This window comes from Lithobates pipiens, unplaced genomic scaffold (assembly GCF_037356315.1).
Source record: "Lithobates pipiens isolate NorthernLeopardFrog02 unplaced genomic scaffold, aLitPip1_a1.2 Scaffold_18, whole genome shotgun sequence".
In the NCBI taxonomy this organism is placed as follows: Eukaryota; Metazoa; Chordata; class Amphibia; order Anura; family Ranidae; genus Lithobates; species Lithobates pipiens.
The window spans coordinates 520,296,504-520,313,465 of NW_027507758.1; the positions used below are offsets into that span (position 1 = coordinate 520,296,504).

The 16,962-nt window shown below is 44.7% G+C and overlaps 1 protein-coding gene across 1 annotated transcript; it reads left to right on the forward strand.

Moving 5' to 3' along the window:
- Window positions 1-11,313: 11,313 nt before the first annotated feature.
- On the forward strand, window positions 11,314-14,933 carry ID2 (inhibitor of DNA binding 2). Its single transcript, XM_077488743.1, has 3 exons — window positions 11,314-11,798; window positions 12,080-12,141; window positions 14,290-14,933. Exons 1-2 carry the CDS (start codon window positions 11,445-11,447, stop codon window positions 12,134-12,136), a joined length of 411 nt encoding a protein of 136 aa, XP_077344869.1. The 5' UTR covers window positions 11,314-11,444; the 3' UTR covers window positions 12,137-12,141; window positions 14,290-14,933.
- The last annotated feature ends 2,029 nt before the right edge of the window (window positions 14,934-16,962 follow it).

The window sequence follows — 16,962 nt, forward strand, 5'->3', positions numbered from 1 at the left end:
CTGTAAGCAGTTGGTTGTACCAGTTTATTTGTGAATTATGCAACTGGGGTGAATATTTATAGAATGAAGAGGTTTTATTTATTTATTTTTGCAAATATTTTGGGAAACTTTGGACTGTTTTGTAAAAGATCGGTGTCATAAAATTCCCAATAAACCTATTGTAATGCCAGTTTGTAATGCTACATAATGTATTGTCTAAGGGAACGTAATACTTTTGCAAATTTGTGTATGCTACCTTAGGGGTTAATTACTAGGGATTAGGTTAGGGGCTAGTTTGCTTAAACTGCCCATACATGAAACAAATTTCTTTCTCCACTGGCAGAATACAATAGCGCACAGCAGGAAGCATTCCTCCATCATTACTGACCTGTGGTGGAAGGAAAGAGAGTTGTATCATCTATGGCCAGCATCACATTACTTCTAGTTTCTGTTGTCACTTTCCATGGTTTTTGTGGCCATGAATGAAGCTAATGGAGCACAATCTATGCTCCATTAGCTTCAATGGAAGGCAAGTGAGACATTGAGGGCTAAAAGAGAACTTGTCATAAAAAGTTGACATCACTTAGGGAACTTTTTGTCCCCTATGTGATATAAATAAAGTTTTAGTGAAATGTCAAAAAATAAAGTTCCACCTGAGCACTTAGAAACCCCCCAGGAAAAATTCTGAGACTGCCCCACCCCCACATACATGAAAATAAATACACCAGTTGGAACACCTATGTATGAAAACATCACTTGCTGTACACCTATTACATGTTGCCACACACACTAAAGTGAGGGCAATATTTCTAGAGCCAATATGCACAGTTAAATCTAAACTGATGATTTGTGGGGACTTTTAAAGGGTCATCAATGAAAAATACTAGGTACTGATGTTCATCGTCATTGTGCAGGCATGCACAGTTTTAAAGTTTAACATGACCGTTTACTTCATGCAACCTCATTGTTTATATTTTACAAAAATAATGGGTAATATATTGTGTTTGTGTGCCCTAAAATGAACTTTAGTGTATTTTTTAAAATTTGTGCAAATATTGTGTGACATGCAAAATTTAAAGTACCACTATTTTATTCTTCAGGGTGTCTGCTTTCAGAAAATATATAATGTTTGAGGGGATTAGACTATTCTTCAGGCCTAAAACAATTTTTTTAAATGTGTGTGAAAATACCCACAGTTAACAATAGTTAGCTCTGTACATAACCAGGTGTATTCCCAATAACACCAAAACAATCAATGTATAATACTAGGGGGATACAGCGCAGAAAGCAAAATTGTAAAGCTTCAACAAAAAATAGCAACTTCAGACATCCCTGCCCTTTTTAATTACTAACCTGCATCATACAGTAGAAATGGGAGTATACAACACATGAGATACTAGAGGTGTAACTACTAATTAACCCTTCCATATAGCAAACTCTTGCTTATAAAATGGGGATTCTTAGTTCGCATATATTGCAATACATGTTCAAGCTGGCCAACTACATCAAAGTGATCCCTTTCTGTTGAGTCCCTACTCTATCTTGCAGATATGCCAACCCCCCACTTGCTTAAATAGCATATGCTTGAGAGTGCAGACATGTGGTGACAGTATGGGGCAAACAACCACAGATGGAGATGACATGAGCTCTAGACCAAAGTTAAATGTGTGTGTGTCCAAAAAAGAAAAAAAGAAGCAAAAACTGCTCTGTCAGTGAAAGGGTTAAAGCACTGCGGAATAAGTTATTAAAGTGTACATAAACCCTCACCTTGTAAAATAACCCATCCAGCTTAAAATAGAAATGAAAGGCAAAACATTTGTGTTTGTGTGTGTGTGTGTGTGTGTGTGTGTGTGTGTGTGTGTGTATATATATATATATATATACACACACATATACACATAACAATATATTACCTTTTTTTATAAGTGATCACATACCCTCTGTTCACAGCTGCATATGGAGCCCAGAGAGCTGGGGGAGGAGAAACAGCAGCACACTGGTCATGCCAGTGAATGGCTATGGGTGGGGGGGTGGAGGATTTTGGGGAGCATGGGGCAGGCCCCTCCAGGTCCCCACTCACCCTATGGGCAGAGCCCTCCAGCGGTCATGGCTCCCCTGGTGCCCGGCACTGCGGCTTCTGTGTTAACCCAGTCTTCTTCCGGTTTCTTTGTCTTTGGCTTCCTGTCCTGATTGGCTGGGGCGGGAAGCCGGAAGCCGAAGGCGAGTGTTGATTCACTTGTATTGCAGGGTGGGAGGGTTCAGGGGCCAGTGCTTTGCACCCTGAAGACCACATGAAACAGGCCAATTGGGTCCTCGGGCTCTGGTCACGTGCTTGTGAGGGGGTGACAGACCCGGTGGGGACCTGTTAGCTGGTGCCCCACTGTTTAATTGTGCAGGCTAGGGGCGCAGATTGTGCAAGCTGGGGAGGTGGCATTCCTGCGCCCCTTCTGGACCAGCCACCACTGGTCTGATCATTGGAGGAGAGCAGGCTTAGTTCTCAGCACAGCTGAAGAACTGACCATGCCGTGCTCTCATGCCTGGTGTGGTCAGCTTTTCCTATTAAAGCAGAGGGAATTGCAGGAACACTAGTGATTTCACACAAAGGAAGCAATACAAAAAGAACAGAATACTTTTTCATACAAGTACATGGTACAGCAGGCACATATCAGGAATATGAAATGTTGGGTTTACATATTCTTTAATAAAGAGCAATAATAATAAAATAATAACATGTTTGCTTTGCTACAAACTGTGCTTGCGTGATGAAAAAAAGGTAAAATTTCTATTTCAAATCTGCCAACACGTAGACAACACAGCAGTACCATAATTGTACTTGTTACCAGATGTGGCAGCATCCCATATAAAGTGGATGCGTTCAATCTCTGTGTGCAGAGAACATGCTAGCCTATGTTTGTAATGTGCTTTGACAATTCACTTGTACCTCCTGCTGTTCTTGCTCAAAACCTCTCATCAGGCTCTCGGGCACTGGCAAAGTAAATCTAGCAGGCAGCTCTGCATCCTTCCTGGTCTGTGTAGGGTCCTGAACCTCTACTCTTACTGTATCAATTTGTTACACTTTAAAGACACTCAATGTCAACCTATAGTGCCAGCATGAGATAAATGGAAAAAGATTAACCTCATACAGAGCAGAGGGGAATAATGCTGCCTCCTGCCTGCTTTCACTTCTCCAGACCTTAAAGTGGAAATGCTTGCTCTATTACTCAGCAAGTGAGCTGTCAGTCTTCAAACAGCACACAGCCACCTTCTGTTTACCCATAGCACACGCATGGATTCCTGCATTCCTTCTAGGGACAAGCTCACCTCATTATCAGTCTTCAGACTATTTTAGCTGAAGATTTCTATTTACCTCTAAATAGTATCAGCTATAGGGGAGTGCGCTCCAATAAAAGCTATTAGATGGCTGCCCAATGTAGGTAAGCTCAATGTGCATTACGGATAAGATGTACTGAGAGACAGGTGCCTGCCCGGCAAATGATCCAATAGGATGGAAAATGTCTTGCAATTTTCTTCTCCTGTACGCGGATACAGCAGAGATAATCTGGCACCAGGTGGTAGTGCCTTAGAGGCAGTAATGAGGAGATCACCCAACATGCACTGAATAATGACTCTACATATCGAGTAAACAGAGGATTGTTCAGGAAATATCACGCTGACCAGGTGGTTGTTCTAGGGTAACCATGAATTTACTTATCGATGCAAGCGGTGTAACCAGGCCAACCATTACATCCCAAAAGGAAATCTAACTAGCAAAGGGTGAAAACATTATCCTACCCAGAGACTTTTTTTTACCATGTTAGGAAATCTGTGTGATCATATAATCATGCCAAGGGAAGACCCCCACTATGCCAACATCCAAAAATTTAATATAAGGATTTGGAAAAAATCCCCAAAAATAGACGGATTTTGTAGGCACATTATGAGGCAGTGAATATAAAAAAACATATCTTTATTACAAAAAGTTAAAAAAAATATGTAGCACTGACCCCCGAAGGAGCTGCTGGTTTTATTTGGGCTTACCGTTACCTGACCTGCTTGCTTCTCCGTATTGGGGTTCCTGTGGTAGATGGCCCAAAGAATGTGGAAACTGACACTGAATCTTCTTTTGGGTTATTTATTTAGAACAGAAACAGAGTCTTTCAATAAAGGGGTAGAGGGTTAGCAGTGAGTTCAGGTACTTGGATTGCAAAATGGAAGTCTTTAGTGAAAATCCAGAGAATAGAGACCCTTTCACAGCTGGATTTAACAACCCCCGGATAGACCTCCTCTCACTAGGCCTAGCAGCCGGTGGGGTGCTCGACAAAGTCTCTGCCACAGACTTGTGAGGTACACTTGAACGTTACTGAGGGATGTGGATACATTTAAAGAGCTAACATATGGTACCAGGTTCTCTCAGCCGATCCGGCGATACCGTATGGGTGTTGATCCAGGTTGCGTCCTTCAACTAAGCCTCCAGGCTACTTCAGAGAAGCCAGCCTTGTGCACAGCCCTCTCCTGAAGAGTCCTCCCCTGGGGTTCTTCAGTTGCTGGGCCTCTCCCTTCAGATGAGATGGCATCGGACCACCCTCGGATCAGTAGACCTCGAAACTTCACTTGGGCCTGTCCCTACAGTTGCGTCGCCTCGGGCCAGCCGGCCCCAAGACTCAACATGCATGGTTCCGCACCACAGGCCAGGAGGGCCAGGGGGCTGGGTCAGGAGGACCCCCAGAACCTAACAGACAGAAAATAAAAGATGGAATCCCAAACCACGTGGCGTCGGTACCTTAAATACAACCCCCCAGAATGCACAGCAGGAGAACACTCCCACTGGGCTGGTTTCCGAGAGAATAGTGGCATTCAATACACCCAGCTAGACTGCGTTTCTGCCGTTGCCGGCGGTGGCAGCGACATCTGCGGTCAAGGAGAACCCAGTGCAACTCAGCTAGGCTGGTACTGAAGACAGAAATTTTGAGAAATAGCCCCAAAACCCAACTGTGGTTTCAGGCAAATTAACTTTTCAAAAAAACATAGCGCCTGCTCGTCAGGAGCCAGCGCTACACATATACATATTTATGCCGTGTACACACGACCGGACTTTGACGGACTAGGTCCGACGGTCTTCCCGACGGACTTTCGGCGGAATTCCGATGGACTTTCCGAACTAACGGACTTGGCCACACAGTCCTTTCGTTTTGAACGTGATGACGTAAATGGGACTAAACAAGGAAGTTCAATAGCCAGTAGCCAATAGCTTCCCTTGCGTCGTATTTGGTCTGTCGGACCAGCACACAGACGAACGGTTTTCCCGATTTTAGTCCTTTAGATAAATTTAAAATATGTTCTATTTCTAGGTCCATCGGAAATAGAAATCAGACTAGCCCACACACGATCGGATAGTACGACAGACTAATCCCTTCAGACCTAGTCTGCTGGAAAGTCCGGTCGTGTGTACGGGGTATTAGACAACACCTTATATAGAGACAAGGTCAGCCAATATACCAGACATGATCCAACAGCTCCTCCACGTTTGCTTGTCAACACGTTTCACAAAATAGCTTCCTCAGGGCACACTGGGTAGGTGCTATATCAGCACCTACCGAGTATGTCCTGAGGAAGCTATTTTGTGAATCGCGTTGACAAGCAGATGTGGAGGAGCTGTTGGATCATATTTTAATGCAGATATATCTATATATTTTTCTACATATGTAACAATCCAACCTTCATGTCTGGTATATTGGCTATTTGCTGATCTTGTCTCTATAATAAGGTGTTGTCTAAATGTGTATATGTTTTTTTTACTTTTTGTAATAAAGATGTTTTTTTCATATTTACTGCCTCATGATGTGTCTACAAAATCCGCCTGTTTTGAGATTTTTTTCTCAATCCTTATAATCATGGTTCCTCTTCATAATAAAAAAGGGATCAAACTTCTTACTGCACTTGTACCGCATGTATGTCAATCGATGATGGGGTCGTTCTCCTTGTTCCAGCAATGCACATAAAGATAGATTTCTAAACACCCCATTGCTGTCAGAGAGACTACTCTCCATCTGTTGTCATACCAAAATTCAGATTCAAAATTAGCACGTCCTTAAAATCTCATATCAGTTCTTACCTTTAAATCACTTAAGGGTCCGAAGGATTTACCCCCCTAATGACCAGGCCATTTTTGTGATATGGCACTGCGTCGCTTTGACTGACAATTGCGCAGTTATGCGATGCTATACCCCAACAAAATTTATGTCTTTTTTTCCCCACAAATAGAGCTTTCTTTTGATGGTATTTGATTACCTCTGCTGTTTTAATAAACAAAAAAAAGTGACAATTTTGAAAAAAAACTAATATTTTTTACATTTTCCTATAATAAATATCCTTAAAAAAACAAATTTCTTCCTAAGTTTAGGCCAATATGTATTCTTCTACATATTTCTGGTAAAAAAAAAAAATCACAATAAGCATATATTGATTGGTTTGTGCAAAAGTTATAGCGTCTACAAAATAGGGGATAGATTTATTGCATTTTCATTTATTTTCTTACTAGTAATCACCGATTTTTAGTGGGACCGCGACATTGCGGTAGACAGATCGGAAACTTTTGTGGAACCAGTGACATTTATACGACCAGTGCTATAAAAATGCATTGATTACTGTATAAATAACACTGGCAGAGAAGGGGTTAACACTAGTGGTGATCAAGGGGTTAACTGTGTTCACTGGGAGGTGTTTCTAATTGTGGGGGGAGTGGACTGACTGGAGGAGGAGAGAGATCGCTGTTGCTGATCACTAGGAACAGACGATCTCTCTCTGATCCCCTATCAGAACGGGGATCTGTTTGTTTACATTGACAGACCCCATTATGGCTCTCTGTGGAGCGATCACGGGTGGCCGGCGGACATAGCGGTTTGGTTTCCAGCGCCGCAGGCACACTGTATCTATTGCACGAACCGACATATAGCTACAGCAATTTGCGCAATAGAGCCAACCTGCCACGGTATAATGAAGGCGGCTGGTTGACAATTAGTTATATTGTTACTAAACCCACAACAGTAAAATCAGTCTGTATATGCAGTAAAGCATGCTTGTCATACTCACTGTGGAACCTAAGGGGTTAATCCTTTGCATTGTGTACAAAGGCTGTTTGATCCTGTCTTCTCTGTTCCTCCCCTTCTTCCAGTGCCCACAATCCATCCCCTGATAGTACAGAGTCTAGAAGCAAGCTTCACATTGAGGTGTTGAGGCACATTTCTGGTCACGTCGGGGTCCCTGGCTTCATGCACGCCAGCCCTCGAGCTTGAGCCGGGTGGTGGCTTTTCCCTTCAACCTTGAATGTGGGCTATCCTCAGTGCCGGGTTAGGCACTTATACATGTAAGCAGGAATTTTAATGTTTTAGAATATTTTAAAACAAACAGTATCATGCTATTGGTTCCCCTTTCTCTCATTTCAAAGAGATTATTGATGGAGTGGAGGAGAGGAGAAGATAATGTTGATGCACGTCAGAGAAAAACCACAGGATCCATGACTCAACCACTTAAGCGCTAATTGACCCTCTTTTTAGCTAAAGGGGTCATGATTTTCAGGTGAGCAGGATATCCTACTGAGCACTTCGGTGGGGGGGGGGGGGGTATTGGTTTGGATATGTGCTAAGCCGGTAATGGTCTCCCACATCATACCATATTGAAGACCTACTATTGAAGACTATATGAACTGTTTTAGAGGACATTTTCAATCACACTGGTTAATGTGTAGCACTTTTCACTTTATGAATTATGTCACGGCATTATATATTTATTTTTTGATTGTTGTATTTTATGTCATCACACATTGTTAAATAGCTATAGGTCTAGTATAATAGTGCCCCCTTACACATGTTTCACTTCTAGTATGAGACAAGCTGCACATGCTCAGTTTGGTGTGTATTACTAGAGAGTTTTTTTTTTTTTCTTTTTCTTGGGAGGGTGCATGTTATCAGCACAGGGCCAATCAGCACTGTCCAGACAGAAGGTCAGGGATCCTGCAGCCTTATAGGACAGTCAGAGCATAAAGAAATCTCCTCCTACAAACACTGATAGAAGACACAAGACTATGGGAGTCCAGATATAATGAATGCAGGGCCCTGGGTTTAGTAACACTTTAAAGAAGAACTTTACCCAGCTATAGAAGAATGAAGTAGGATCAAGTACTGCTAAATGAAGGTACTTGCCTCAGCCCTCCAAAAATAAAAAATACTGTGATTGTGGAACAGGCTGGGGGGTTAGAGAGAAAATTATGGTTTGATTTTCAAGAGAAGGTCCCCTTTAATGTAGTTTTAAATGCTGTTTTCGAATCTGGAACTTTCATTAAAGAATACCTGGTGATCCTGCCACAAGGTCCCTTGTTCAAGAACTTCCTGTTATTGGGTGACAACTACCTCCCAGATGTTCTCCTGCATTGTCACAGGTGGAGATAAGCAACCATGTCCGCACAGACTACACAGGCACTCTTATCACTATCAGGGAGCAGCAGGTCCAATGCTGTGCGACACTGGAGCAGGTTCCTGTATACAGAAAGTGGCTGGAAAAAGACTGGAGGAGATCAGGAGTGCTGAGATGACAAAAAAAAGAAAAGAAAGTTGAAAACATATTCCCCATTGTTTTTCATTCACAATGGGGGTTATTTACGAAAGGCAAATCCACTCTGCACTACAAGTGCACTTGCTGTAGATCTGAGGGGGACATGCAATAAAAAAAATAAAAAACAGAATTTTAACTTCCACATGATTGGATGATAAAATCAGCAGAGCTTCCCCTCACTTTAGATCTACCCTTCATATTTACAGTGACTGCACTCCCAAAAGTGGATTTGCTTTTCGTAAATAACCCCCAATGTCTTTTTGGTTATGCTTGCACCCCCCCCCCCCCCCCCCCATGTCCTCTATGTGATGCCTGTACTCCTCCATGTCCTTCTGCACACTCCGCTCTCCCCCTCCAATGTCCTCCTCTATGTCATGCCTGCACTCCCCTCATGTCCTCATCTATGTCATGCCTGCACTCCCCTCATGTCCTCCTCTATGTCAGGCCTGCACTTCCCTCATTGTCCTCCTCTATGTCATGCCTGCACTCCCCTCATGTCCTCCTCTATGTCATGCCTGCTCTCCCCTCATATCCTCCTCTATGTCATGCCTTCACTCCCCTCATGTCCTCCTCTATGTCATGCCTGCTCTCCCCTCATATCCTCCTCTATGTCATGCCTGCACTCCCCCCATGTCCCCCTCTATGTCATGCCTGCACTCCCCTCATGTCCTCCTCTATGTCATGCCTGCACTCCCCTCATGTCCTCCTCTATGTCATGCCTGCACTCCCCTCATGTCCTCCTCTATGTCATGCCTGCACTCCCCTCATGTCCTCCTCTATGTCATGCCTCCACTCCCCTCATGTCCTCCTCTATGTCATGCCTGCACCCCCCCCCCATGTCCTCCTCTATGTCATGCCTGCACTCCCCCCCCCCATGTCCTCCTCTATGTCATGCCTGCACTCCCCCCCCATGTCCTCCTCTATGTCATGCCTGCACTCCCCTCATGTCCTCCTCTATGTCATGCCTGCACTCCCCCCATGTCCTCCTCTATGTCATGCCTGCACTTCCCTCATGTCCTCCTCTATGTCATGCCTGCACTCTCCTCATGTCCCCCTCTATGTCATGCCTGCACTCCCCCCATGTCCTTCTCTATGTCATGCCTGCACTTCCCCCATGTCCTTCTCTATGTCATGCCTGCACTTCCCTCATGTCCTCCTCTATGTCATGCCTGCACTTCCCTCATGTCCTCCTCTATGTCATGCCTGCACTCCCCTCATGTCCTCCTCTATGTCATGCCTGCACTCCCCTCATGTCCTCCTCTATGTCATGCCTGCACTCTCCTCATGTCCTCCTCTATGCCATGCCTGCACTCCCCTCATGTCCTCCTCTATGTCATGCCTGCACTCTCCTCATGTCCTCCTCTATGTCATGCCTGCACTCCCCTCATGTCCTCCTCTATGTCATGCCTGCACTCCCCTCATGTCCTCCTCTATGTCATGCCTGCACTCCCCTCATGTTCTCCTCTATGTCATGCCTGCACTCCCCTCATGTCCTCCTCTATGTCATGCCTGCACTCTCCTCATGTCCTCCTCTATGTCATGCCTGCACTCCCCTCATGTCCTCCTCTATGTCATGCCTGCACTCCCCTCATGTCCTCCTCTATGTCATGCCTGCACTCCCCTCATGTCCTCCTCTATGTCATGCCTGCACTCCCCTCATGTCCTCCTCTATGTCATGCCTGCACTCCCCTCATGTCCTCCTCTATGTCATGCCTCCACTCCCCTCATGTCCTCCTCTATGTCATGCCTGCACTCCCCCCCCATGTCCTCCTCTATGTCATGCCTGCACTCCCCTCATGTCCTCCTCTATGTCATGCCTGCACTCTCCTCATGTCCTCCTCTATGTCATGCCTGCACTGCCCTCATGTCCTCCTCTATGTCATGCCTGCACTCCCCCCATGTCCTCCTCTATGTCATGCCTGCACTCTCCTCATGTCCTCCTCTATGTCATGCCTGCACTCCCCTCATGTCCTCCTCTATGTCATGCCTGCACTCCCCTCATGTCCTCCTCTATGTCATGCCTGCACTCCCCTCATGTTCTCCTCTATGTCATGCCTGCACTCCCCTCATGTCCTCCTCTATGTCATGCCTGCACTTCCCTCATGTCCTCCTCTATGTCATGCCTGCACTCTCCTCATGTCCTCCTCTATGTCATGCCTGCACTCCCCTCATGTCCTCCTCTATGTCATGCCTGCACTTCCCTCATGTCCTCCTCTATGTCATGCCTGCACTCCCCTCATGTCCTCCTCTATGTCATGCCTGCACTCCCCTCATGTCCTCCTCTATGTCATGCCTGCACTCTCCTCATGTCCTCCTCTATGTCATGCCTGCACTTCCCTCATGTCCTCCTCTATGTCATGCCTGCACTCCCCTCATGTCCTCCTCTATGTCATGCCTGCACTCCCCTCATGTCCTCCTCTATGTCATGCCTGCACTCTCCTCATGTCCTCCTCTATGTCATGCCTGCACTCTCCTCATGTCCTCCTCTATGTCATGCCTGCACTCTGACAGTGAGTCTATCGCAGGCTATTTACTAGCACAGCTGAGATCACACGGACACGCCCCCCGTTGCCCTTAATTGGTTTAGAACGCGGAAGGGATTCGCATTCCGTGAGTCTAATCCCCTTCCAATCACGAATCTCCGCCATTCCTTCCAGCCAACCAGAACGCCGTGTACCGCCCACCTGTCAGCCGCCTCGCACTGGGGTATATAAGTGAATGCCGAGCGTCCTGCAGCTCATTCTGAGCTAATCAAGAAAGGAGAATTAGGAGTGTAAGAGCTGGAGAGGGATCGCTGAGCGCTCTTCTCCCTGTCTGTGTTTGTGTGTCGGGGAATCCCTATCTATAGAGCCGGCACTATGAAAGCCTTCAGCCCCGTCCGGTCCGTCAGGAAAGGCAGCATAACGGAGCACAGCCTGGGCATCTCCCGGAGCAAAACGCCGGTGGACGATCCCATGAGCCTTCTATACAACATGAATGACTGCTACTCCAAGCTGAAGGAGCTGGTGCCCAGCATCCCCCAGAACAAGAAGGTCAGCAAGATGGAAATCCTGCAGCATGTCATCGATTACATCCTGGACCTGCAGATCGCCCTGGACTCACACCCTACCATCGTCAGCCTGCACCACCCGAGGATGGGCACCTCTTCCCCCTCCACCACCAGGACCCCACTCACCACCCTCAACACAGACATCAGTATCCTGACATTGCAGGTACGGGGAGCTGATCCCTATGATGATCCCTACCCTACATCATCCCATGCATATTCAGTACATGCATTGTCCTGGCTCTCCTCCATCTGGACTGCACACACTTGCCTTCTGCATTGTACCCCCCCACCCCCCTATTACCCCCATAGCCAGGTGTCTCCTCTCCTCCTTCTTCCCCCTGCTGCTTTGTGTATGTGCTCCCCTCCTCCACCTCCCCCTCTCCTAGCAGACTGTCAGCCTCTGTTGGCTCCCATCTTCTTACACGTGCTTGTTTTCTCTTGCAGGCGTCTGATTTATCGGCAGAGTTTATCACGAATGACAGCAAAGCTCTTTGTCCTTAAAAATGGTGAGTGTCTAATATATGTGTGTGTGTGTGTGATTGCGGGGTGTATGTATGTGGGGGGCTGGCGAGAGGATGAGCGACCTCCCCGAGAAAGGTACTCCACCTTCTACTAGGATACTCCAACATTTCATCACAATACTGGACGTTCTATGGGCCTACTGAAGGTTCTGGTGGGAATTGCTGTCAATCTGAACATTCTAGTACCCCCATTTTTACCTTTTAGAGGAACCTTTTGACATTCTCAGGGAATCATTGCTAAGTTGTTAATAGGGGGAAAATGCTCCTTACGCTTAGTGGTCTGTAGGAAGAATGCCCCCTTCAGTTGGGTGGTCGGTGGTGGGAATGCCCCCTTCAGTTGTGTGATCAGTGGGAAGAATGCCCCCCCCCTTCAATTGGGTGGTCAAAGGGGAAGAATGCTTCTTACATTGGTGGCTAGTGGGAAGCATGCCCTTGTGCTTGGGTGAGGAGGAATGCCCCCTTCGGTTGGGTGGTCATGGAGTAATGTCCCTTAAATTGGTTGGTCAATGGGGAAGAATGCTCTTTGCAGTTGGGTGGTCAGTGGGAAGAATGCCCCCTTCAATTGGGTGGTCAAAAGGGAAGACTGCTTCCTATGCTAGTGAGAATTCTACTTAAATTGGTGGCTAGTGGGAAGCGGGTGGTCGTGGGGAGGAATGCCCTCTTCAACTGGTTGGTCAATGGAGAAGAATGTGCCTTGCGGTTGGGTGGGGAGGAATGCCCCCGCCCCCCCTTCAGTTGGGTGGTCAGTGGGAAGAATGCCCCTTTCAATTGGGTGGTCAAAGGGGAAGAATGCTTCCTATGTTGGTGAGAATACTCCTTACATTGGTGGCTAGTGGGAAGAATGCCCTTTTGGTTAGGTGGTGGGGGGGATGCCCCCTTTGGTCAATAGGGAAGAATGTTTGTTTAATTGGTGAGGATGCCCCCTTCAGTGGGAAGAATGCTCTAAACTGATGAACATTTTCCTTGTGGTTGGGCGGTCAGTTGGAAGTATGCACCTTTTTACAGTTGGGTGGTCAGTAGGTAGCATGCACCCCTTACAGATGGCTGTAAAGATAACTGGTGTCATGCAGCTGGCTCTGCCAAGTGGCACAGGCCCCGGAACTATGCAGACACTATCAAACGGGAGGTCAATCAGCTACAGCTCAAAGAACCTTAACTGTAAAACTGAACCCTGGCTGAGAATGGCTGCAATATCGGGATACTGAACGTTCAGATTTATGGCAAGTCCTATTCGGATACTCTAAAAGGTCTATTAGGGTGGTGAACGCTCTGTTGGCTGTGCTGTCATAGCTGAACATTCAATTTGTACGTCCCATTCAGTTTGAGCGGTCCATCTTTCTCCCTTCTGTCACAAGCAGAGTAAGTGGCGGAGAGTCAGCACTAATGCCTTAAATGTTTGTGGGCTCCTGCCATCACGTCTAAGTGGCTGCATTTAATCAAATAATTGATGCAAGCAGTACACTGGCGCCTACATGCTTAGATCCAAGAAAATGGCTTAAACATTATTTTTTATTTTTTTTAAATCTGCTTTAACCATTTCTGTGCCTAAGCAGTCTCCCCAGTTTTTTTTTTTTTTTTTTTTTAATATGCATACCATGTCCTTATTACCTGTGCAGTGCCTAGCCGCCTGTACTAGTCTTCATTATTAGGCCGTGTCCCTTTTATAATAAGCACTACTATACCCAGCAGCCTGCCCTGATCTCATTCCATAATCCACTTAGTGTCCCTCCTTATAACCAGTGCTCAATGCCCTGGTCTCCTTTTTTGTTATGCCCACCATGACTCTTATTGGTCCAAGTACCTTGCAGCAAAATCAGACAAATTATTTTGCTTCCCCTCCAAATGTATTATTGTGCTGTTTGTATACGAGTGTCAGTTGTATGTGATCTGTAGCATGTTCTTGTAGTACGCCTGATGGGGGGGGGAGATGTGTGGGGTCTAGCATGTGACCTAGCAGTGTGGGTGAAGCTGCCTGTAGCGTGGGAAGGGTTAATCCCCAGCTCCTGTGTACATCTGGAGGACTGGGTTCGCCCCCAGTGAGTGTTTGGTTAAATGTTCAGTGTGGCTTCCTCACTGGCGCCAGTCTGTCTCCTGATCGCTTCCACTAAAGGCCTCCTTCTCAATCTCTTGCAGGTGTTCCGATTGACTGTTTTTCTTTGCACAACATGGCTACAAGACTTCTCTATTTCATTATTTGAGTACTGCATTTGTACAGAAGCTTGTGGAAGAGGGGGGATCCGTGTGGCTATGAAAAGGGACTCGCATCCAGTTTTTATTTCTGTCATCACCCCCCCCCCCCCCACCCCGAATTTTTTTTTATTTTATTTTTTTTCTCAGCCAATCTTTGGACTGCTTATTTATGAAAGACTTTTTAATTCACCTTTCCTAATACAGGGAAGGCTTGAAATCTACTATTCTCTCCTGCAATGGGGAGTGGAAGCTAAAAAAAAAGTTACCACAAGGGATTTGCCACTTTACCAACAGCTATTATAATACCTTTTTATTTAATAAAAGGTGAAGCATCAGGCAATGCGGACGGGAGTTAAAGTTGTATGGGATCAGATGTCTCCTCCAGGACTGAAATGAAAAATGTGTGTGTATATAGATTATTAAATAAGAAAATTGTGAACTCTTTAACATTCCAAGTCTTTTCCCCTCCCTTGTACAGTGGCAGAGATTTTTATTTCTGCAAAATGTGTAATAAGAAAAATTTAATCATGCTAAACTTTTTATAAAAGTTTGGTTGTAAAAGCTTTTTTTTTTTTTTTTTTTTTTTTTTTATACAGAATAAATCAATGGTGTTTATTGAAATGAATTTTTTTTTTTTTTTTTTTTTTAGTCTTTGTGGGTTTATTCTAATAAAGGTATTGCCTATATGTTAAAAATGGTTAACGGAAATCCTTTTCTTTACCTGTGTACAGATATTCCTCCAACAGATCCTTATATGAATCACACTAATTGACTTAAGCAAGTAAATGATTGTCTTAACAGACTTTGCACTGCTCAGTTGGATCAGGTCACACATGATCTATACGGTTATTAAACAAACCATGCAGAACATAAAAGAAACTTGTAACACTCCCAGCCTTATGTCTGTACCAGCTTGGAAGTGAATTGCTGTCAGTTTGGCATGTGGTCCTGACCTAACCATTCTCCTGTCCCCTCGAAAAAGGCTGTATATGGTTGGGAGGTGTTTGGAAATATAAATTCTTTGCGCCCAAAGCAGCTGCCTCTACTGCCTTTACATGTCAAATGCTTTATTAGGTGACTAGGTTGCACTCAAGACCCACTTTTTTTTTTTTTTCAGCTGAGCTATTTCTGTAATCTCTAGATCAGGCTGGAGTAATGGGAGTTAGGTTAAAATAACCATTATGTTACTGATTAAACCTTGGCTCCTCTTGGAAAAAGACTTAACGTCTCCCATAAGAATTGAATTATCCCCTGTAATAGTTCTCCGCGTGCCCCCCCCCCCCCCCAGTTGTAGAATTCTAGGTTATTCTACCCTGGTTTGAACTTTGCATTGATGTCCAGCATTATTTATGCTTTGCGTAAGATTGAGAACCCTTTATCCAATTTAGTCCATCCCTCTAGCAGTAGACCTGGTGTTTAACAAGCCATCAAATTTGCGTACATTATACAATTAACCTAATGTAAAAAATAAAGTATTAGGTTGGCCATAGACAGGAAAATGTAGTTGGCACATAATTTAGTACCATACCGGATTTAACCGTATATACCCCTGATGGCCACTGTAATGCACTAAACACACCCGCAGTGCAAGCTGGAATTCAAGTAAATTTAAATTATTTGCTCAACATAGGAGCTGGCTGTAGAGGTTCCATACTGCCTATAGGTACCATGTAACTGATCAGTTTAATGATCGGCTATTTCTAGTTGTGGTTGAGAAGAAACTGCTAGACAGAGCAGACTTTGGGATTAATGTGCACAAAAACACCTACCTGCATAGTTGATGTAAAACTCTGAATCTTTGCCTGCAGTGTTGAGGTACAGCTCAAAACCCAATCAATCTTGCTCTCTTTGAAGCCTATATGCCCACACTTGGGCTGGATTCACACCTAATGCATTTTGCAGATTTGCACTATAGACCGTGTTCTATAGGAAACCATGTTAAATGGACTCTAGTGCAAATCTGCAAAAAAGCACTAAAACTGCATAGGTGTGAATCCAGCCATAAGCCCTACACACTATCAGATTTTCGTCTTCAGATTTATCCAAACCATGTAGTACAAGGGCCTGCCTGATTGCATACACATTGAAAATCCTATATTATATGGTTTTGGTAAATCTGAAGCCAAAAATCTGCATCTAGGGCTTTAGAGGTTGAATGGTACCTGACCCATATAATAACCAACGTTTCTCTATTCTCATATAAACTGCTCAAGGTGCAATCAACACATTATTTCTTTTGGAACTGACTTGCCTCAGACTAACAAATGCTATTCATATATGGGGAACTACAGCTGTTAGCAGCTACTACTGTCCCACGTCTATGGGGTCATGTGCAATAGTTGTACAGGCGAACTGCATTTCTTGCCACATTCCTTTCTGTTCTGCTTCTAGATTGAGGCTTAATAATAATTAAAGTATACCAGTGAGATACTAAAAAAAAAAAAAAAAAGTATACTAGTGAACTAAACGAACATCCAAAATGTAGAATAAGCATGAAAGTAAACTTCTGCACAGGCTAGTCCTATAGCAACTGCTTTCAATAAGACCACTAAAATGTGTAATTTGCCCCTTTAAAAAAAAAATCTTTAGCTGTAGAGCGTCTTGTTCTACTGGAAA